The sequence below is a fragment of the Thermobia domestica genome, chromosome 14, assembly GCF_964235325.1.
Source record: "Thermobia domestica chromosome 14, izTheDome1.hap1.1, whole genome shotgun sequence".
NCBI lineage: Eukaryota > Metazoa > Arthropoda > Insecta > Zygentoma > Lepismatidae > Thermobia > Thermobia domestica.
In genome coordinates, this window is record NC_137467.1 from 135,659,434 (window position 1) to 135,682,612 (window position 23,179).

A 23,179-nucleotide genomic window follows, 5' to 3' on the forward strand; every position below is an offset into this window, starting at 1 on the left:
ATTGCGCCCTAATATCATAGCGTGGGTTTATCATCCAATCAAAACTAAGCATTTTGGCGGTGGGGCTTTGAAACGAATAAAATTTGGTAAAATCTGGATTAAACTAGATTTTAGAAGGACCTAGGTATCTAAAAGAGAGGTGAAAGGTGGTCCTGAAAATTCTGTCGAATTTTAGATTGGTTATTTGATCTGGAAAGTTCCGTCCAATAGTGGACCTATGTTTTCAGATAGCACTGACACCGTAAGAATTGTAATAATCCATTTACACATCCATATACAAGACTTATAACTAATTTAAAATATAAATAAAGGTATTGATTCCCAAAACTATAATTCCTAATGAATTTTTTACAGTTTCTCATGTTAATTTGAAATAGAATAACAAATAAAATTACGAATTATATGAACAGCCAGAAATCTTTTGTTAAACATCAAGTACAGTCGGTGCAAAAAATTTCGGGCACCCTCCTATCAAGAACATATCATTAGACTGTAGTGGCATATTACAACATTCAAAGAAATTAAAAGCAATTTTGTATCCGAACGTTATTGTAGTGTATGATTGAATTCCGGATATATCAAGGCTCATAAATATTTAACCGTATGGGCCGCTAAAATTAGTACAATACACATTGCGGTGCGGAGAACATTGCATTTGAATCAATTTTACACGAATCCCGAGAGGACACTTCGCGAATTTACCTTGTTAGTGATAGAAGCAGTTTGTTTGATCTAAAATTTTTACGTAATCTATTACATGACGTTTTTATTTAGCTGGTTTCATTTTGTTGAGAGTTCCGTACTGTAGAGCTGGAAATTTACTCCTTTTGTTTGTACCAGGATATTTTCTAAATCTTCTATTTATAGCTGTATTGAGACAGCTAATAAATTCTGTTTTAATTTAGATATATTCCTATTTAAATTTTCAATTGTTCGTCATCAATTCTTTAAACTTTTTAAAAGTCGTTAAGTCTTGTTCGGATGGGTGCCTTTAACCTTTTAATTGGGAGCACTGATAACATTACCATTAACACATTTAGTATGCTTTTATGGTTGAACCATGTCTTCGTGATCATAATCTCTAATTTTTAAAGGATTTTTTTACTTTGGTTACAAAATACAGGATGTTTATTTCAAAGCAACATTGCCATAAAACAGGTCTTATGTGTGGCTACTGAGCAGACATAATAAGACAAACATAATAAGAATACTCTCACTATTTATCAACAGTTTCGTTGAAATATTTTCCTACATAGCAAGAAACCACAAATACAAAAATAACAAAAAGAACTTAGGAGATAAAGCGGAATGTAGGAGATAAAGCTTCTACAATACTACAATTTTGACTGTCCCCTGTTCACGAAAATCGTATATATGAATATTGTATGAAAGTAATAATGCCTATTAAATGATCACTCACGTTATAATTCGTGAGGATAACGCAACAGAATGCAATGTTGCTTGAGAACAACACTGCCAAATAAAGTGTTAATATGCGTATACTTTTTCTTTTATTTCTATTAATGTTTTTTTATATACAGTATATATATATATATATATATATACACTTTTGATCTTTATGTTCATGGATGTAATTTTACTATGTATGCATGTAACTTTTCCGGATGTAACCTTTATGCATGTATTTTTTTAATTACAGCTACTTACATGTTTGGTTTTTATTTTTATATGCATTTATCATGATGTATTTAGCACGATTCTTTCATTATTATGATTTTATGTACAAACTGTTTATTTTATAATTATGATTCACTGCATTCACTGTGTTTTGTATTATTCTTGGCTCACTAGTGGTTGTCAAGCTGTTGTTGCCAATATACTGCTTTTAAATAATCTATTAAAATGCTACAATAGCAATTAAGAGCGACTGAGCTCCAACTTTAGCTTTCAAACCTTTGATTTACGGTTATTTGTGATTTCACGTTTATAACAAAGACAAATATTTTTAAAAAGGTGTTCTTTAAATAAATTACTTAAAGAGATCTTTTTCACAAAGATCCTTTATTCTTTTAAGTTTATCCTTTTAAATTATTGTTAAAAGCCTTTGCATTTTAATAAACCTTTTCCGAAATAAATGCAAATGAATTGTGCTGCCATCTCTGGAGTTTTTTAAACTATACGTCTGTGGACGTTTATATGTTTGTGGCAAATTCTTTTGACAGTGAGATTTCGGAAACTACAGGCTCTAGAAAGATGACGTTTTCACTGATCGATTGCAAATTTTGCGTAGATTGTCCAGTTCTAATTCAATATTAAAAAAAAAAACGGCCATTATTTATTTATTACATGTTCACAGGTACACTGGAAGTGTTGAAATTTAAAAAAAAAACTAAAGCATCATATCCTACCTATTATATATTCCAACACAATATAATTGTATATAGGGGCTGCATATCTCTCAGATGTTTGTTTCATGGCCAAATTATAATGAAAAACGAACCATTTCTCCAGTCTAAGTTGAATCTTTATTATTTGGAGTGTTTTGCCCAATGAACACCATATATCACTGACATTATAATTGATTGTATGTGTAATGTATTGGATTATTTTAAATTTTATAAAACGATAATCATGCCTCTTGTTCTGTATGGTTGCGAAATATGATCTCTTACTCGGAACGAAGAACATAGATTGAAACTATTTGAGAAGATCCTGAGACGAATATTCGGACCCAAGAAAAACGAGAATAGGGAATGGCGGAATCTTCATAACGAGGAACTACATAATTTGTACGATTTATCCAACACTGTTAGGGTCATCAAATCTAGGAGGTTCAGATGGTCAGGTTATGTAGCCAGGATGGAAGAAGGTAGGAACGCTTTGAAAATCGTAAGTGGAAGACCAGCCGGAAAATGACCATAAGGAAGACCTTGGCGCAGATGGGAGGACAATATTAAGATGGATCTCGCAGAGATAGGAATACAAAGTAGAAACTGGATCCAATCGGCTAAGGATAGAAGTCAGTGGAGAGCTTTTGTGAACGCGGTATTGAACCTCCGGGTTCCATAGGCCATAGAGTTACTTAGTTTATGTATTTGCTTATTACATACTACATGCAAGAAGAAAGAAAACACAGATCGTACATGAATTAAGAACTCCAACCGGAAGTAGGCTCAAATCTTTGCAAACGATACGAGATATTGAAAAAGTAATCGAAAAAATCTCCCCTTTACGGTATCTCTTGCCGATTTTTACCAAGACTTCTTTTACTTGTGTCTGCAGAGAGACATGTACAGATGTGAGGAATAACAAGGAGATTCATGCTCATATATGAATGATGCGCTGTGTAAAGAGCGCAGGTGCAGCTAGTAGTAGTAGTAGTAGTAGTAGTAGTAGTAGTAGTAGTAGTAGTAGTAGTAGTAGTAGTAGTAGTAGTAGTAGTAGTAGTAGTAGTAGTAGTAGTAGTAAAATTTATTATTATTATTATTATTATTATTATTATTATTATTATTATTATTATTATTATTATTATTATTAACAACAACAACAGAAAAATATAAATTAGAACAAAAGTATATTTGAGGCTATATCAATATTACGTAATACCATGACATTGATGTATGACGCCCACTTGCATATTTCATTGTTATCTTGTTTCTTTTTCTTCTTCTTAATTTTACTTCTTCCTCGTCCTAATTGATAAAATATTTAGCAAATGCACATACGGTTTACATTTTCTTTTTAAAATACCGTATGATTATCTTTTCACTCTTTTCCGGTAATTTGCTTTCTGTCAGCTTCAGGATTCCTTTATAATAAAGGATGGGGAAGAAAAATTTACACTATTTAAGAAGCAAATAAATTCAAGACCAAACAAGATACTTTTTCTCATTTCTGCAAAATATACATATGTCGTTTCTAATTAACATGTTTAGAATAAAATATTATTCAAGCGCTGGCCTCTATTATTGATATAATGCTCAAAGCTGATACGAAATCCAAGCTGCATTCCTACCGGTGACATGCCATTTTTAAAAAAACTCCTCTCAAACGCGATGTTCTCCTAAGCACGGCATGATGTACACTGAAAAGGGTAAGTAGATTGCTGTTCGACAACACGCTCTCCATCCGAAGCTATGTCCCTTCCAAATCGGAGAGTTCTTTGGTATGAAACAACCGCAAACTCCCCGATTTGGGAGGGGCATAGCTTGAGGTGAAAAGCGTATTATTGGGCAGCGGTGTGAGTGTCCTTTTAAATATATATCACAGAAAAACACTGCAATAACAAGTCCGTTTTGAGAAAGGTGAAGGAGGACCTCCCCGTACTTCGTTGAGTGCCACTCTAAATGATAGTTACTTAAGCTATGTGGAGGAGAACTCACTGCATGGGTATAAACATTCATGCAACGATTATACTGCTAGCGCTATCTCGCACCGCATTATTCGAGATGGTATGGTTTACAACTACCGGGGGAATGAGAAGCTTTCGTGGACTCTTAAATGAGTGAGTGACGCGCTAGCCGGATCCGGGTGCATGTATGTTACCTCAGCATGTAAAATTAACGTAGCTGTGGTTGCACAGGTTGAGTGGATTGGAACGGCCGCACCAAGAAAGAATGGTTTAGACTTAGTCCGGCCTCTCAAAGGGAAACTGATACACCCCATTGGGTCCGGGAGGAAGTACTTAGTATTTCAATAAGTAAACTTGAGGTAGAAGGGAATTCTACTAGGCGGCTATCTTCCAATCCTACAATGGGAGGGGAGTCTTCACCTATCCTTCCAAATAGGGAATTAGTGCGTACTCTTAGTTTCGGAAGATAAGTGTATGTGGGACCTCAACACATTTTTGAAGGCACCGATCCTACCGGAAGAAAGCTTAGTATCCCAAATGCCAATGTCTTTGTATGAAGATAGTCTACATCAGTCACTGGTTAGAATACTGTACGGTGAACCTCTATCGTAACTAGAGGCAGTGTTCGTCGCCCGTACCAGGGGAGAGTAATGGATACTGCCCTTCTCTCAATGAAGACCTATATGTGTCACTGGGTCCGAAATAAGTACATTATAGTTGACGTGTATGTGGCATCTAAACACACAAACTTGAGGTAGTCCCATATTGCTTAGACAATGCAGACGCTGGTAGACTTTTGTTCGCTAGAGGAGTCGCTTCCACCTGTAGATGGGCATAACTGGGAGAGAGACTAGACTTGTCCTCTAGCGCAATGGGCGTATCCCTTTCCCCTAATTGAGAGAAGAGGTTACGTGCCATACATCATAAAAGTCAATGGATTGCATTGGTGCTCTGACCAGCTGGTAGCAGTTCCCGATGCACGATGCCGCGAGCAGTCCACCATATACACAGGAGGACCTTCGGTACAGTGCTGGTTTCGGCTGTTTTGGAACCAAGTTCATGGAATGCTAACCAATCGTGAAACTTCGCACAGGACCCACTTCTCATCACATGTCAACACCCTGTACAGAAAAGGCCCCTTCCTCAGACGAGACAGCAAAGAAACACAGGTGTCGGCTCGCATTCCGTTCTGGTCCGGAGTCAAATCATGTGAGACCCACCGACCCAACTTGTAGTGCTTCGCAAGTTGATGGAGATGCTGCTGAATGTATCTCTACTCACACTGAATTGTAATCCCAGTTCCTAACATGTCTGACCACTGTTCGCCTCAATTGCTGCCCGAAGATCTTCATTTTGAACATGTTGGCCTTTCGGCACGTGGTGCGTCTTCGAGTGTTTCGTCATCGTACTTAAACTAGTTAAACCACCGCTGCACTGTCCGCGTAGTCACGAACCCTCACAAAAGGTCTGGCGTATCTTCCGCCCCGCTGCAGCGACGTTTGACCCCAGTTTGAACGCGTACAGCATACACTCCCTTATGACGCTCTGTGGAGGTCCCACGTTCACTCTGTCCTGACGCAAGTTCACGGTGTAACCGAACTGCCACAACCAGGTAGTATGTTGGATATACCCAGACCAACAACTAACATTCGCCTTATCTCCACTCGCATTCAACTCACGTTGTAAGGGCAAATTGAAAACACAGACCTCCACAAAAAGCGACAGAACGTTCTTGGTTACGTTTATAGTGCCTAACACAGTTTTTATTGCTACACATAAAAGCAGTGAAAATCTAAATAAAAGCAGTACACAGCACGTATTATGTAGATGGCAACACAGTATAAGTCAAGTATTGGCTTGTGATATGATGGTATTAACTTCAACTGAAAAATAGGAGCACCGTAGTTCAACGGTAGAGAGCTCACCTCTGATACGAGGGTCCGTGGTTCAATCCTAGGCCACACGTTAGTGGTAGACGACATTGTATCTATAGGTCTTCTCGGGGTTCTCCCGTTTCCTCCTACACTCTCATTTTATCACTTCCTTTCATAATCATCTACTTTCACAAACCATCTGTTTAATTTAACCTACAGGGAATACACGTAGGACGTAAAACTGAAAGATTTCATTTTTTATTTACAATTAACGACGTACTATATTGTTTTTTGTTTTGTTTTTCTAACTTTTATATGTTTAAAATGATATTTTTTTATTATTTAATATATAAATGTATCATTTTAAAATTTATTTCTTATTCCAAATTTTAATGTACAACAACTTCAATTTGAATTTATAGTAAACAGAACTCGAACAACGCGGGTTTGCACAGCGCGGACGTATCTTAAAACTAATTAACTGTTATGGAAAGTATTCTTGTATACGACAGTTATACTACAAAAGTCTACTCTTACTTCAATATTTTGTACAATAGCCCGTTATCTCATTCGCCAACTTGTTCCGACTCTGCAATGAAATATATGAAACAGGAGAGTGGCCAAAAGACTTCCTGAAGACGATCATGATACCCATGGCTAAGAAATCGAATCCAAAGAGATGTGAGAATTTATAACGACTCACCAAGGGTAGTCGTCAACCTGGTCCGTCTAAGTAAGATATACAAATATTGAGTGGTAGTATTAGTTTGCATGTACAAATTATCTTTAATAATTATGTAACATTATTCTCACCTTTTCTATTAGAATGATAACGTCGATGAACGTTGCTAAAATGGTTTATTAGCTGATATACTTTATAATATATTTTCCTTCAAACTGTCAAGCACACAAACTTGCTGACTAGGTACCCGTAAACATTTACATAGCAACAACTATCCCATAATAATAATTTTACATATATTAAAAACATTCTTCTTTTGTTATTATTAAATTAACATTCTATTAAGTATAGTGCACATGTATTAGCACTTTCTGCCCAAGGTACAGGTAATTATTAATCTATCCAAAGTATTTTGTTATATGAAAATGTCGCCCGACAAATGGACTGAATATAAAAGTCATGAGTGAGCTTGGCTTTTATCTTCAAGAACCACTGGTCCGTTTACAATAGTATTCTTACATTACATATGTTCTTGATATTTTGATCACACCTCGTATATATCTTCATTACATATTATAGATATAGATACATTTATAACAAATCTTTAATTTCGTTAATACTTATTTTTAACAATAAAGTTCCAACACAAATTGATATAATGAAAACAATTTTTGTGCTTAATCAATCATGAATTAAATTATAATCCTTCACGTTAATAAGAAAGAATTCAAATCATTGAAAACTTATCGTTAGTTAATGAAAATCAAAGAAAATTAAAGTGAACAAAAATCAAAATTTAAACATAACCTACGTTTGAATAACCAAAAAGGAAGAAAATAAGTCTATTTTTACATAAACAGAAAACACCCTTTTGGTATTATATATATATATATATATATTTTCTTTCAGTCTTCTTCATTCCTATTTATTTGAGCAAGAATGTCAGGCGCAACTAACTCTTTCACTAGATGCATCCATTTTTCCTTTGTATACTGAGTAGGTTTCCAAACCTTTAACTCATCTATATTACGAAGTCCAATTGACGTACCCGTTTTAGCGTTCAACAATTCGAAAACTTTAGGATTTATTTCCTTAAAACATAAATAAGGACCTGAGAAAATGTCACAAAATTTATAAATCTTCTTTAACAACATATTACTTTGTGGATGTTGTTTAACAAAAACTAAGTCATTGACCTTGATCCGATATTTTCCTTCTTGCAAGGACTCTACTTGTGAATTACGTTTCAAAAATTGGTTATGTCTTCGAATTTTTACCATATTCACTAAACTGGAAGAATCTATAATTGTCGAATCTTCTAATTTGACATCAAAATGTTGTTCCACAGGGAAAACCAAATCAGAACCATTATGCACCTTAGCAGGAGACACACCTAAAGTGTCTGATATAGAATGATTCAAAAGGTACGTAATTTGGCTGACATGCTTAATCCATTCGGCATGTTTATCTTTACAAAAGTGTCGAAACAACATACCAAAATTACGATGTACATTTTCTACCACAGAACTACTAGGATGGTACGGAGTTACAAAATGAATTTTAATGTTAGCCTTGTTCATGGCTTTGAGGAACACATCACTTTTGAATTGTGAACCGTTATCGCATAATATATGTTCGATAGGGCCACAATGTGGAAAATATACATTCAGAATTTTATTTACGATAGCAGCGGAAGTTGCTCTACGCAAGGGATAGGCTACTACATATCGTGAAAAGATATCCTTAAAGTTAGCTTTTACTGTATTATCAGTAAAGTCAAGGCTGCTTCCGAGTGATTTAACACGCTCAGAAAACAATACATCGTCCTTTAAATCCACCAAATTTTGTGTGTCTTCCATTCGTTGATCATTTAATTTACCATTTTCTGCACTAACAGAAACATTATTCACTACAGGAGAAATATCATTATATTGACAAGCAAGATTATCTGATTTTGGAAGCAGTTTCTGAACGATTTCCTGAGGTATACCCGGTATAGTCAACGTTTGGTTTTTAAAATCAAGCATGACACGTAATTGAGATAATAAATCTAAACCCATAATTAATTTCTCGTTACACTTACCACTGAATTTGCTCATAGCTCGAATTTCACTCATCTTAACACTTAATTTTACCTTCCTTTTATCATTCCGTGTACTTATTGGGTGATAGTTCCTATCCATGACGTGATGTGTCGTTACACCATCTATGTTTCGCCCATCTGTACCCTTCGGATGTATTTCTTCCAATATAATATCATCATCAGACACCGGCGAAGGCGAGTTCATCTCTGGTGAGTGGGGAAACTCCAAGCGATCACTACACATGTTATTACGGTATGTGTTGTCCTTAACCTGTAGCATTCTAATTTCTTCCTGTAACGTAGCTATCGACTGCGTATTTGCTCGGATGTTGTTAGCATTATTGATGACCTGGATCTTTTGTTGTTGAACAGAAGATTCGGTTACTTCTAAATCCTTTTTTATGTCACTGATTTCTTGGCTCAGGTGGTTGTGATTACCCTGGCATTCCTCCGATATTCCTTTTAACTTTTCCTCGAATTGCGAGGTAATATCGCTCATCGTCTGGATAATTAATTGTTTCGTTTCATCCGACTTCTGTTCCATCTTCTGTTCTATCGTCTGCTTCAATTCTTCGTATTGCTTGTTAGATTCATCAGACTTCTGTTCTATTCGTCTACTTAATTCTTCAGAGTTATGCTTCATCGTCTGCTTTAATTCTTCGTATTGCTTGTTAGATTCATCAGACTTCTGTTATATTCGTCTACTTAATTCTTCAGAGTTATGCTTCATCGTCTGCTTTAATTCTTCGTATTGCTTGTTAGATTCATCAGACTTCTGTTCTATTCGTCTACTTAATTCTTCAGAGTTATGCTTCATCGTCTGCTTTAATTCGGTAGACATCTGACTCAATTGCCGCTGTAAGACTAGCAAGATTCGGTCTTCCGATGTCATTCTTGATGTTACACTAGGTTCACCGTTGTCACTATTAGTGGATTCATTCTCCATTATTTCAGTGTCCATTTTCCTTATGATTATTCTACCACTTCTCAATATGGTCAAATTTGTATTCATTAACTTAATTGTAAAAGTAAATTCACCCTTACTTTGCTTCGGGGTATAGAATTTATGAAAAGTCCCGGGTGAGGTAAACCAAAATTTTTATAACGACTCACCAAGGGTAGTCGTCAACCTGGTCCGTCTAAGTAAGATATACAAATATTGAGTGGTAGTATTAGTTTGCATGTAAAAATTATCTTTAATAATTATATAACATTATTCTCACCTTTTCTATTAGAATGATAACGTCGATGAACGTTGCTAAAATGGTTTATTAGCTGATATACTTTATAATATATTTTCCTTCAAACTGTCAAGCACACAAAATTGCTGACTAGGTACCCGTAAACATTTACATAGCAACAACTATCCCATAATAATAATTTTACATATATTAAAAACATTCTTCTTTTGTTATTATTAAATTAACATTCTATTAAGTATAGTGCACATGTATTAGCACTTTCTGCCCAAGGTACAGGTAATTATTAATCTATCCAAAGTATTTTGTTATAAATTATAGAACTATTCGACTCATATCTCATGCAGCAAAAATTTTCCTTCGGACTATGAACAGAAGGTTATATGGAAGAACAAATTAAAAAGCTGAAGAGGAACAGTTTGGGTTCAGGAGAGGTAGGAGTACAAGATATTATTACTATCGAGTATTCTGCCTTTTGGCAGGTCCTGGGACCAGTTTTTTTTTTTTTTTTTTTTTTTTTTTTTTTTTTTCAATTTTAGATTTAGGCCTGGAAATGTTTCTTCCACGTCTTTCGATCCTCAAGCTTCCTCTTTCAACTCCCAATATTTTCTTCTGTTTCTGAAATCATCGATCAGTTGTGTTCTTCTTCCTATTTCTCGCTTTCCTTCCATCTTTCTTTCTATGGCGGTATGAAGAAGACAATTTCTTCGCAAGATGTGTCCAATCCAATTGGCCTTCCTACGAAGGATGCTGGCTAGAAGTGTCTTCTTCTCTGCTATCCGTTTTAAAACATCTTCGTTTGTTACTCTCTGTCCATTTTATCTTCTACATTTTCCTCCAACGCCACATTTCGAAGCTCTCTAAATATGTCTTTTCTAACTTCCGTTAATGTCCAAGTCTCAGAACCATACAGTTCAATGCTCCAGCTATAGCATTTGACCACCTTCTTCCTTCCTAAGTCCAATATTGAGCTTGCTAGTTAAGAGTGATCTTTCCTTGAATGCTTCTTTCGCTATGGCAATTCTTGACCCGATCTCTTTGATGCAGTAGGCGTCTCTTGTCAAAATACTTCTCAGGTACTTAAAATTCTCGATCTCTTCAAGTTCTCTTTCGTACAAGAGATGCAACTGGATTATTAAGAGTGATAGGTGAAAGGTTTATAGAAAAAGGGGAAGAGGTGTATGTGGTATTTATTGATCTAGAAAAGGCTTTTAACCGCATGAATTAGGAATTGCTGTTGGAAGTTCTAAAGAAAGTTTGGTTGGAATGGAAAGATCGAAGACTCATAAGAAACTTATATATGAACCAACAAGTAAGTTAGAATAGGGGAGAAAATGACAGAGGAGAGTGCAACTGGAAGGGGAGTTCGACAGGGATGCTGTCTCTCGCCTACATTATTTAATATCTATCTAGAAGAGATAATGAAAAAGAGTCTGCAAAATGAAGACGGCATTTCAGTAGGAGGTAGAAGGATTACGTGTATATGGTTCGCAGATGATATGGCGCTTAATGCAGAAACTGAAGAGAAAATCAATAAGATGTTAGAAAACTTGATGAAGGGCTGTGAAGAACATGGGATGAAAATAGTTACAAAGACAAAAGCCATGATGATTGGAACGAAGTGGTCGGTGTCAAATATAGAAGTAGGAGAGGAAAAAATAGAACAGGTGGCTAGTTTTTGATACTTCTGTGGTACTATTAGTAATGATATGAAATGTGAACGTGAAATAAATGCATGGATAGGAATGGCGAAAGAAGCCTTTAGGAGGAAGAAAGTACTATTTTATGGGACCTTGAATAAACGGTTGAGAAAAAAAGACTCATAAAATGCTTCATGTGGAATATTGTACTGTACGGATCAGAAACATGGACATTACGCAAAAATGGTGAGAAATGACTAGAAGCTTTCGAAGTGTGGGTATAGAGAAGAATGAAGAAAATTAGCTGGGTCGAGCGGAAAACGAATGAGAGGGTGTTAGAAATGGTAGGGGAGAAAAGAACAATTTTAGATATTATTAAGACGAGGAAGAGAAACTAGTTGGAACATTGGATGAGAAGGAACTGTATCATGAGGGACATTTTAGAGAGTATTGTCGCAGGAAAGAGGGGAAGGGAGCGAAGGAGACTACAATTAATGGACGATATTGAAACAGGAAAGTCGTACGTGAAGACGAAGTGGTTAGCGGAAGGCCGTGGAGCTTGGAAGATTGTCAGTTGCAGCAAATGACCTGCCAACAACAGCAGAATACCTAATAATAATAATGATGATGATGACGACATACACAATCCGACATTTTTATATTTGCATGTTACTTTCTTATTGTGAAGGATGGAATATTTGGGATCATAAAATTACAGCGTCTTTACTTAGGATACACCCTGCCAGTAGTTACTCGCTCCAGAATAATCCAGACGCATTATGTGAAATCCTCAAATAATAATGTAACGGAGCTGCAATAAAAAGCAAACAAGCTTCTTCTATCTAATTCCTGACACGCGCGAGTGTCTTTCTTACTTCACTGCACAGTGACTTACATCTATTTGTCAGTATTACATTGGAGTGTCTGGTGAGCAAAAACCGAGGGGAACGGTTGAGAAAGGATATGTTATGACTGAAAACGTGAGACTGGAAGTGAGAGAAGTAAAAGGCCTTAGAGACAGTGCTGAGGGGAGTTGCCACCAGATTCATAGTGGCACAATCAGATTCCGCAATATGGTTGTGAAGAAGAACCCAGAAACCCAGAACAGACTGACCAGGCCGTCATCTCGTTGCGTTGCCCTTAGTTGAATGACATCAATGCATAACAGTTCGTTTTAGCCATCTGTCCGGCCACGGCCCCTAAGATTTAAGATCCACGAACAGGACAGAGTCACGAAGAGCAAACCCAGAAGACATCACAAGTAACAAAGTACTGTCTTTGATTTGATTTGATATTTAATTTAACGTTCTTTTCAGCAGCAAGGCTATATGAGACGCGGACCTACAGCTTAAAATGGAATCCGAACTACATGAGCTCCAGCCGGGAATCGAACCAGGGTTTCCCATGCCCAAGGTGGGTACGTTAACTGCTTAGCCACGCGTACTATGTTTGACACTCATCCTGTAACACCCTTTTACTTCCACCATTATCTCTTATCTTCTGCTTTTTTAAGTCTTCATTTTATTTCGCAGACTCTATTTGGTAGGCACTTAGCTACCACCTCAGTTGAAACTCCTAGTTCACAGTATATCAGAACGTTCCCCCGACCATTCCCTTGCTAAGAGTTGAGCTACAAAGCTGCAACCCTCTCTTGCATATTATGGTCAGTATTATTCAGCTACTGGAACAATAAAACACAAACGATATTTTACTTAGTTTCTATTCAAATTAATTTATTTCGGACTAAGAATTAAACCGAGGATCTTGATTTTAAAATCAAGTAATTGAGATCGTAACTCAAATTCTGGGTTCAAGAAGACAGGTTTCAACTCATACACACCGATATCAACTCGTAAGGTATATGTGAAAATGGGAACTGTTGGAAGCAAGAAGAATGCAAGCTTTAAAATTTGAACTTTATGAATGCCTTTCAACGCTATGATCACACCCATTTAAATTACTACTTTTTGCAACGGCCACTCTTTTCCTCGAAGTTTACACGTCAAAGGCGATATGAATATTTCTTCGCGCTCATTCCATTTAATAAGCTCAGATTTCTGTTCTTCTCAATTTTTATCTACGACTAGGTGAATGAGCAAAATATAGCATTTAATATACATAAATTTCAATAGGCACAAGACTTTCCAATCTTACCTGAGTGGACTTATTTCCTCCTAAGATGAAGTAAACTGGAGCTATCAACGGAGATTTCGCTAAAACTTTCTGAGCTTCATCGTAGCTTTCGCAGTTCTCAAACACATTCCTTGTTAAGAAACCCATCCAATTCTGGTTTTTACGTCCAAAGATCCATTCTAGAAGGCCAACGTATCCGCCATTGAGTCGAAACCTCTCATTAACTGATAACGTAAACTTGTTCTAGAATTAATAACACAGATAAAAATTAATTACGGAACACTCTTAGTTACCTAGATAATGAAAAGCACTCTAACAATGACAATAACAAGTACTATAGTATATAAACTGAAGCTCCCTGGCCAGGCACATGGTGCATGTTCAACTGAGTGATGCGTAGTTAGCACATTTACTCCTAACGTCACTACTTCTGTTTCTTTAGACCATGGTTTATTAATCTTAATCTTATGGGTGGAGCAAATGAAGCGATCGCCACAGATCCTGTGCCATGCAAGGAGTCAGGTTCTTTAGGAAAAGTAACCAGTTTGATATTTCTAATTCAGACTTAGGATTTAAAATATTTAGAAATGATTAACCATAATTTTGTAATATATTTTTACGACTGTACACTATCGAAGGCGCAAAGTTTACTCATAATGTCAATAATGGTTACACTAAAGACAATTTTATTTTAATCCTTAACACGGGTGAATTTCCTTCTATATTTCATGTGAGAGGTATGTAACTTTACAGATTACACTATTCTACAAATTTTACCTTTATTTTCTGTTACATAAATGAAAATATCCTCTTCTAACTAATTTGAAGGTACTGAATACGAAATTGACATTTTAAAATGGTTAGGATTGGCTCTCGTTTCTGTGTGACAGAGGGAGGGGCATATTCAAGCGCCCCCCACACATTCGTACTTATGTGGCAACACTGTCGACCCGTAACACAAGTTCATACCCAGAAGGGTCATGGGGGGGCTCAGTCTTCCAAATTATTCATGGCTCTACCTAAAATTGCTTTTTGTTATAATGCTTACGGTATAGTATGGTTCTTGCCTGTCTTTTTTCCAAAACAATCAATGGAGACAATGCGGATTTAAAAAAAAAAAAAAAAAAAAAAAAAAAAATTACTTTACAACTTAACTTTAAAGTACTTACACACGGATACAATGTGCAATATTTTTATCTTCATTGTGTTTGTAATTGCTAAGCAATATGTCCAATTTAATTGTTGTCATACATTTTGTTGAAATATCTTTCAACAATAAGGAATTTTCGGGATACAATGGCTATTTTCGATTGTTATTTTGTAAATGTTAAGTAGTTACTTTGTAGACCTTCATCTTACTTTATATTTATTTATTTATGAGTTCCTGTTCCTTAAAAACAAAAAATGCACAAAATATAATCAACTCCCATCTAACACTCACTCTACAATTAACACACGTACTACACAGTGCAATAATTAGGAACGAGATTGGGTCTGTACTAGGAATCTCCTTTGTCCACACACAACATTGCACAATCTAGTATGTCTTGTATTATAATAATGTTCAAGGTTCTTGTCACTACTTTCTGGATGGTGGAAATACCGTCAAAATGCAACCCTTCAATTTGGGGAAAAGGAAGGAATCACAGGAGGACAAATCTGGCTATAGCTAGAAACACAGAGCAAAAAACTCTTTCCAGTTTCTAATCTTCCGTTAAGCAATAGGACTTTCGATTCTTTAAATCCTGTGTTATTATTTGGTGAAAGTTTCATTCACCACTACGAGGTTTGATATTACTCTAAAACTTGCATTTCGGTCATTCAAAATAATACCACGAACTTTGTCAATCATTTCAGTTGCTCTGACACATGCTTGAACCTATTCGCTCGTCATCTTCTACTAATTCCCTTAAAGCTCTGAAACCTTTGTACAATTTGGAAACACGACAACGAAGAAGGCAACGTAAAATCTATAATATTTTTCAACATTTCAAATGTTTCCGTTGGAGTTTTCCCTAAAGGCTCACAGGACTTGTTATTCACTCCTTCTTCCATTGTTGAAACGGTGACAAGGAATCACAACACTAGCCTACATTCAGCCGCGTCACATGCCAGTTTAGCGACAGGCCGAGCTGGAAATTTGTACACGTGTATTCAAAGTCACACGCAAGCTACGAAAAATTTCCGTGCCGAAACTAACTTCGAATCAAAATCAACTTTCCTAATTATCGCACGATATATGTAACATTACTCACCTGCTTTATTCCAGTCAAAATTCCAACGTAACCTGTGAAATGAATTGACTGGAAAAGCGTACGGTTTGCTTTCTGAAATTCCACTTTTACGACCAGAGGCTTCAGATTTTCCGTTGTTAACCATGTTTGATTTTTGACATCCCATCTAAGAAGAGAAAATAAACTTCAATTAATGGAAGAAACAGAAATATTATTTGCGTTAAACATGCTCAGATCAAATTAAGAATAATTCGGTTATAAGATGATGCTTAAATGTTATTTATTTATGAGATTTATAAAACTGAAATATTGTTATAGTTGCTAAATTTATGTATAACTTGCAGGATGTGTGTTACGACATAATAAACGAGTTATGTTATATATGAGAGTAATTTTATTGAAAAAATGCTAAAGATATATTTACCTAACACCATTACAAATTTACATAAACGATATAGTATACAGAATATTATGCAGAATTACAACAGGATGTGCGTAGTATAGTGGTACGGAGTTCATATCACAAGGAGACAATTCTTAAGCATTAGGTCATGCAATTAACACAAAGCATACTCACATTAAGCAATGTCCCTCCATGTCTGTCAGCTTGGGATGCGTTAAAATTATATTTACTAAAAAAAATATCACAAACTAGCAGCGTTCACCCCGCTTCGCTGCGGTCACCCCGGAACGCAATAAACTTTGTTACTTAGATAATTTTTACTTTTTCGCTTTCAAGTGATATGATAAAAACCATAGAAGATTGCAGTAAATGTTAACATTATATCGCCTGTCATTTATGTTAACCCGCCGAGTGACACGGTCATGCGGGTTGCATATAAATACGTTTATTTTTACCTATGATGAATAACTAACAAAGGATTTGTACGTTATGGACACTTGAATGGTCAATTATCTCAAGACACTGGTAATTAAAAATTAAAGTGATATGATAAAAACCATCTAGGGTCCAAATCCTAATAACCCCCCAAAAATAAAAGAAATTGGTTCAGCCGTATTAGCGTGATGAGGGAACAAAGGATTTTGTACGTTCTCTTTTATATATATAGATTTACGTGAGTATAGCAATTTTTAACTTTTTCATTACACATGTCCATTGGAACATGATAATAAGTAGGTAAATTTTTCAAAGCATTTTTTTAAAGGTTAACTTAAACTACTGTAATGTAAACCGTTTGAAGAGTAATCTTATCAATAAACTTAGCAGGCACTCACTTTTGCTCTTCCAATTATTATAGACTGTTTAAATAGTTAGCAGTGTCACGTGTGCACAACATGAAAATGTTTGGTTTGTATGGTGTAATATTTTTTCAATTAATATTAAAACGCGTCAAAACCGAAAGTGGTTGCTGTATACCATTTCCAGTTTCTAGGGAGTTAAAACAGACGATAGTATCTATTCTTAGAACACTAAACAGATTCCAAAAAAACACTTCTTGCTATCTCTGATTGTTTTTGATGTATGTATATCAATATTGAAACCGGATGTTATAGTGAATTTCTAGCATTTCCAGTTTTAGTAGAATGTTCAGAATGGATACCAAATGTATTCTTGGGAAGCGATTGGTTAGAGAAATTATACAAATAAAACTACAATCCTCCAATCTAAAGGAAGAAGATGGCCCCCACTTCAGAATATGGAATATTTAAATGTGCATAAAGCATCTTTCAGTTTTCAAACCCGACAGTAGTTATGACGAAACTATTGTCAATTATTTGTTGAAACTCCTCCGAGGTATTATTACTCCGAGATATTATGATTACTGCGGATGGTAAAGGATACCAACGTAATAACCAAGCTCAGGAATCGAACTTGGAATCCGTCCAGCGCCCGTACAAAGTATACAAAGCTATCCGTATACAAACGATGTTACGAATGCAAATTGTGATGTGATTCAAAGAAAACGAAGTTTTGTTCCAACTTCACTACAAACAACCACAATAAACCACAAAGGAGTTATATTGAAACAAATATACTTCACAATTCAATTCTATTGTAGAGAACATAGTATAAAGAAACTTATACTAGGCGGATTATGCACATGACGATCCTGAGGAAAATATCGAAAAGAAATTACATATATGATTCAATTCAACATATTGTATACTTTTATACGTAAGATTCTACATACTTATACAAAGGTTAAAAAAAAAAAAAAAAAGACAAATAGTGAAAAATGTTCATAAATATTTGAGCAGAAAAGTTACGCAGGTCTCGCTGGATTGTGTTCATCCTGAACACTGCAGCGTCATTCTTCCCGCTTCTCAGATGAAGCCCCGCCCACGGATCTAGAACCCAGGCGTAAAACGAAATCTCAAAGCCCTCATATCATACGAATTTTTATTCATTTCGTCTCAAAGCCCTTATATCATACGAAGTTTTATTCATTTCGTCTGCACATGTACTCTCATTGGCTGGAGCATTATCATGACGTATAAGCAAGGTATGTGAGAATATGTTATCGCTGTAGTACCCACGGATGAGGTTGAAACGTGAATAATGAGTCCATTGTAACGTAAAATGAAAAAAAAAAAAAAAAAAAAAAAGAAAAAAAGAAAACCGCACAAGTGAAATGAAATGCACTTCTATAAGTCCATTGCACAAAATAATATGAATGTCCTAAAAATGTGTTCATAATAAAGATCATTATAATATTTAACTTCATACTCTTCCTCTATATTATTATATTGAATCTCATATTTCTACTAGATCCTTAAGTGTAGTTGCGACTTGTCAGTATGTATTTAATCTTGTTACATTCACTTCCAGATCGATTCCTGTACAAAAGGTGAGGTGGGGCAATACTCACCCTTTCATGCATTGGTTGATATAATCTCCTACCATCACATATAGCAGTAGTTGGTTAAAACAATTGTGTGTGTTTTCTATTGTTATTTTTTATTTTTCTGTCACAGCTATTATTATTATTATTATTATTATCATTCGTCCTGAGCACAACATTCATTCAAAAGAATTACCATTGAAAGATTAAAATGGTAATAACAAAGAATTTGCTACTACTGATCTGGTTATAACACAAAACAATATCTAGTAAGGGAAATGTTGGGCCCATTATTATTAAATTAATAATAAAATTAAATACATTACACATTTTTATTTAATCACGATAAAATAATTTCCAAAACTCTTTCAGGGTGATGATGCATTTATAAAACTTAATTAACAACTACGTAGTTGGATGCTTTCTAGACAGTGAAGTCTCGTCGTTTTCTTAATTGTTGCTATAATTTACTGTACGTTTATATGGACTCATATGGTTGTGAGTTCTTTACGTCCATTTTTTAGCGTGCATCGTGACAGAGGAAGACAACAGCAATATTTCTAGAAATTTTCTCGCAGTTATTAAACAAAAATGCACAATAAAGTTAGTTTTGCAATTAGTTTACCTATAATATAGTTGAAAAACACCTTGTTTATGAGTTACAAGTCTGAGAAATTTTTGTCAACATGCCACTGACAATCGCAGGTAATGCGTCTACCTACCAACTTGACACGCCGGGTTCGATCTCGGTGGGAGCGAAATTATTATCTCGTTCCACCCTCATCCAAATGCGGCCAAAACGTTCATATAACCTGTCAAATGGATATCAGGAAAACCCTGTGAGATAAAGGTAACTGAAGAATGGTGCTAATCATATTAGCTCCTCCATACGTCTAGGTCATGAAGTGTGAGATCTTACTTCCACATTGGCCTTTCCCGATCTTCATATGCCTAAGTCATGGAAGTGTGAAATATTACCTTTACACCTTCGATAGTCCACTGTGGCCTGTCTCGATCTCCATATACCTATGTCAAGGAAGTATGAAATCTTATCTAAAGATCATCCATTCATGAGTCACATTAACCTGTCCCGATCTTCGTATAACTAAATGATAGAAGTGTGAAATCTTACCTTCACACCGTCAATGATCCACAGTAGTCTAACTCGATTTACAGATGCCTAGGACATGGCAGTGTGAAATCAGCTAAGCTTCTCTTTTTTAAATTACATCTTTTTTTTTTTTTTCTCCCTCCTATGTCTAATACTTCCTCATTCGTTTCCCGTATGACCCAGTTAATTTTCTCTATTCCGAAAGCTTACAGTCTGTTTCGAACGCTAGTGGCGTAGTCTATGTTTCTGTCTCACTGAGTACAACACTCCACACAAAAAACGTTATGAGTCTTGCTCTTACCTCTTTATTCCATGACCCACAAAATGAACTTTTCTTGTTCCTAATTTTTTTTCGCTATCGTTGCTTTTAATTCACGTTCGCACTTCATTTTCTCACTAACAATACTACCCAAGTATTAAAAACTAGTTACCTGTTCTACCTGGACCCCTCCTACTTCTATATTTCATATCAACAGATTCATTCCATTCGCCGTTGCTTTTGTTTTAGATTTATTCTCTTCTCACATTCTTCGCAGCTTCTACTGAGTTTGTTAGCGCCTTATCTACATATTAAAATGCTAGTTTTATATGTTTGTGGTCAAGAAAAGTTTATATGTCTATAGATGTTTTTATGTTTGTGGTGAATTCTTTTGACAATATCTCGGAAACAACAAGCTCTAGAAAGATATCGTTTTCACTGATCGATTGCAAATTTTGTGTAGACTGTTCAGTTCTAATTCAATATTCTTTTTTTAAAAAATGGCCGTTCTTTCTATATTACATTTTTAGGGGTGCTGAAATTTTAAAAAGTGAAGCACTGAAGCACCATATCCTACGAGTTATACATTCCAACTCCACACATTTGTATAAGGGGTTAGTATATCTCTCCGGCGTTTGTTTCATGGCCAAATGATAATGTAAAACGAGGGATAACCATTTCTACAGTCTAAGATGAATCTTTATTGTTTGCAGTGTTTTGCCCAATAAACATCATATATCACTAATATTATAATTAATTGTGAGTGTAATGTATTTGCATATTACATACTGCATGCACGTAAAAAAGAAAACACTGATCATACATGAGTTAGAAACTCCAACCGGGAGTAGGCTCGAGATATTGAAAAAAATAATCGAAAAAACCTCTCCTTTATGATACCCCTTGCCGATTTTTATCAAGACGTCTTTCACTTGTGTCTGTAAAGGGAAATGTACAGATGCTGTGAGGAGCGACACGGAGATTCATGTTCATATGTGAATGATATGCTGTGTAGAGAGCGCAGTTTCAGCTAGTTAATTTTATTTTCTGATTCTTCAACTAACACCAATATCATTTGTAAACCAACACTACAAATGCTACGGCACAATTATCTTGTCGTATTTACCTTATTCTACAAATAATGTCTTCTTTATTGTTACGTGATATGAACACCCCGTTTATGATTATTACTCCTATATCAAAGCTTTATTTAAAAGTCAAAATTATTAATTACAAAAGGAGCTACATTTTTTAAATAGAAATTCCTAAAAACAAATAATAAAAAAAATTAAAGATTCCAGGGTGTCTACTAAAATTCCAAAATGAAATTTCGTGACCTTTTCTTTACCAAATCATAAAATTTCCTAACATTTTCAATAGCGAATTCGGGTGCGAATTAGGCCGAATTTTCATCCATGCGATAGAAACGTACTTTGCTTGCGATTTGGTAGCGTCTAAAGCCGACCATAGACATTTTAGGTGGTGAATTTTGACGTTTTATACAACAAAATTTTCCAATCTGTACTTACATTTGCACATTTAAAAAAATCGTGACCCAAACGCTAAATATCATGACTTTTTCGTGACTTTCATGACCGTTTTCTGATTTCGTGACTTTTTCGTGACCGATAGACACCCTAGATTCATAAATTTATATACATTCAAAACAAGGTAAATAGAAACTTCTAAACTGTTCTGCAGGGATCTGGATATTTAGTTTTCCTTGTTGAAATCACTTCAGATATCAAGTGTTGTTACGTATCTACGTAAATTAGGTCCAAAAGTGAATGTTATTGTTAGTCTAATTTAAAAAAAAAAAAAAAAAAATCACATTTAAAAAATATATATATCGCTTGCATGTAACTATTACTCTTTATAAATCTTACCCTAGAAACAATCCAAAATCAAGATTTCTTCCGTGATACAATCTACCACGTTCATCTTCTGCAACTATCGATGTACAAAGCGTGAAGAATTCGTAGAATACGTTGAACAAAGTAACTTCACCAAGCGACATATCAACAGCATGAGCAATTCCTCTTAATTCATCTGCGAATGGATAAGGAAGTCTCTTCGCAACATAAGGCAGGAATGTATCCACCATCTTAAACACTACATCTCCAAGTAATTCCTCAGTATAGTTTTTAATGCTTATAAGCAGTCTGTACATCTAAAAATAAAATAAAACAAGATGAAATAATAAAATAATAATAGAGACAGAACACGTTATCCTGTTTAGAAAATGTTATTCATACAAAAACGATAATAGTGAAATATGCTTTACATCAAACAAAGCAAAAATAGAGTCTACTGAACACAGGTTGACAAAATATTTCGTTTAGAAACTAGCGACGTACAAAAGTATCAGCAAGAATTTTACACTACATCATGCTGTAATTATCAACCACTCATAACTAAAAAATAACTTTTAGAAAGGGACGTTAAACTGAAAATCAAATCATAAATCAAAGAACTGCTAACAAAAACTACAATTTTTCATTATTTTCAGTTTTTCTGCCTTTGGAAAATACTGTAGTTTTTTTTTTTTAATCCTGTCTTTTTTTTTTTTTTTCTTCGATCCTTTACAATACTTGGCACCGCACACTGAGCATTTAACTGCTTTTTATCTACCATAATGGAACACATGTTTCCGACGTTATTTTCAAGACGTAAAGCGGCATGTAAACAGGGCCGGACTGGCTACTAGTTGGCCCCGGCGGCTGACGAATTGTGTTGGCCCCAAATTCTCAATCCCCCCTCCCAACCACCATTACCCCAACTGCCCACTGTTTTCCCACGATAAAAGCACACTATCATCTTAGAGAAAACACACTATTCTTTAGTAGCA

At 35.3% G+C, this 23,179-nt stretch overlaps 1 protein-coding gene across 1 annotated transcript in view; it reads right to left on the reverse strand.

The window, feature by feature from the left end:
• The window catches only part of LOC145670331 (acid ceramidase-like), an 86,985-nt gene that overhangs the window by 38,926 nt on the left and 24,880 nt on the right, over positions 1–23,179 (reverse strand). The window contains exons 5-7 of the mRNA XM_081738859.1: positions 22,218–22,501; positions 16,179–16,323; positions 13,945–14,166 (exon numbers count right to left, since the gene is read on the reverse strand). Of these exons, the coding sequence (XP_081594985.1) occupies positions 13,945–14,166; positions 16,179–16,323; positions 22,218–22,501 (651 nt within the window). The remainder of the gene's footprint in view (positions 1–13,944; positions 14,167–16,178; positions 16,324–22,217; positions 22,502–23,179) is intronic.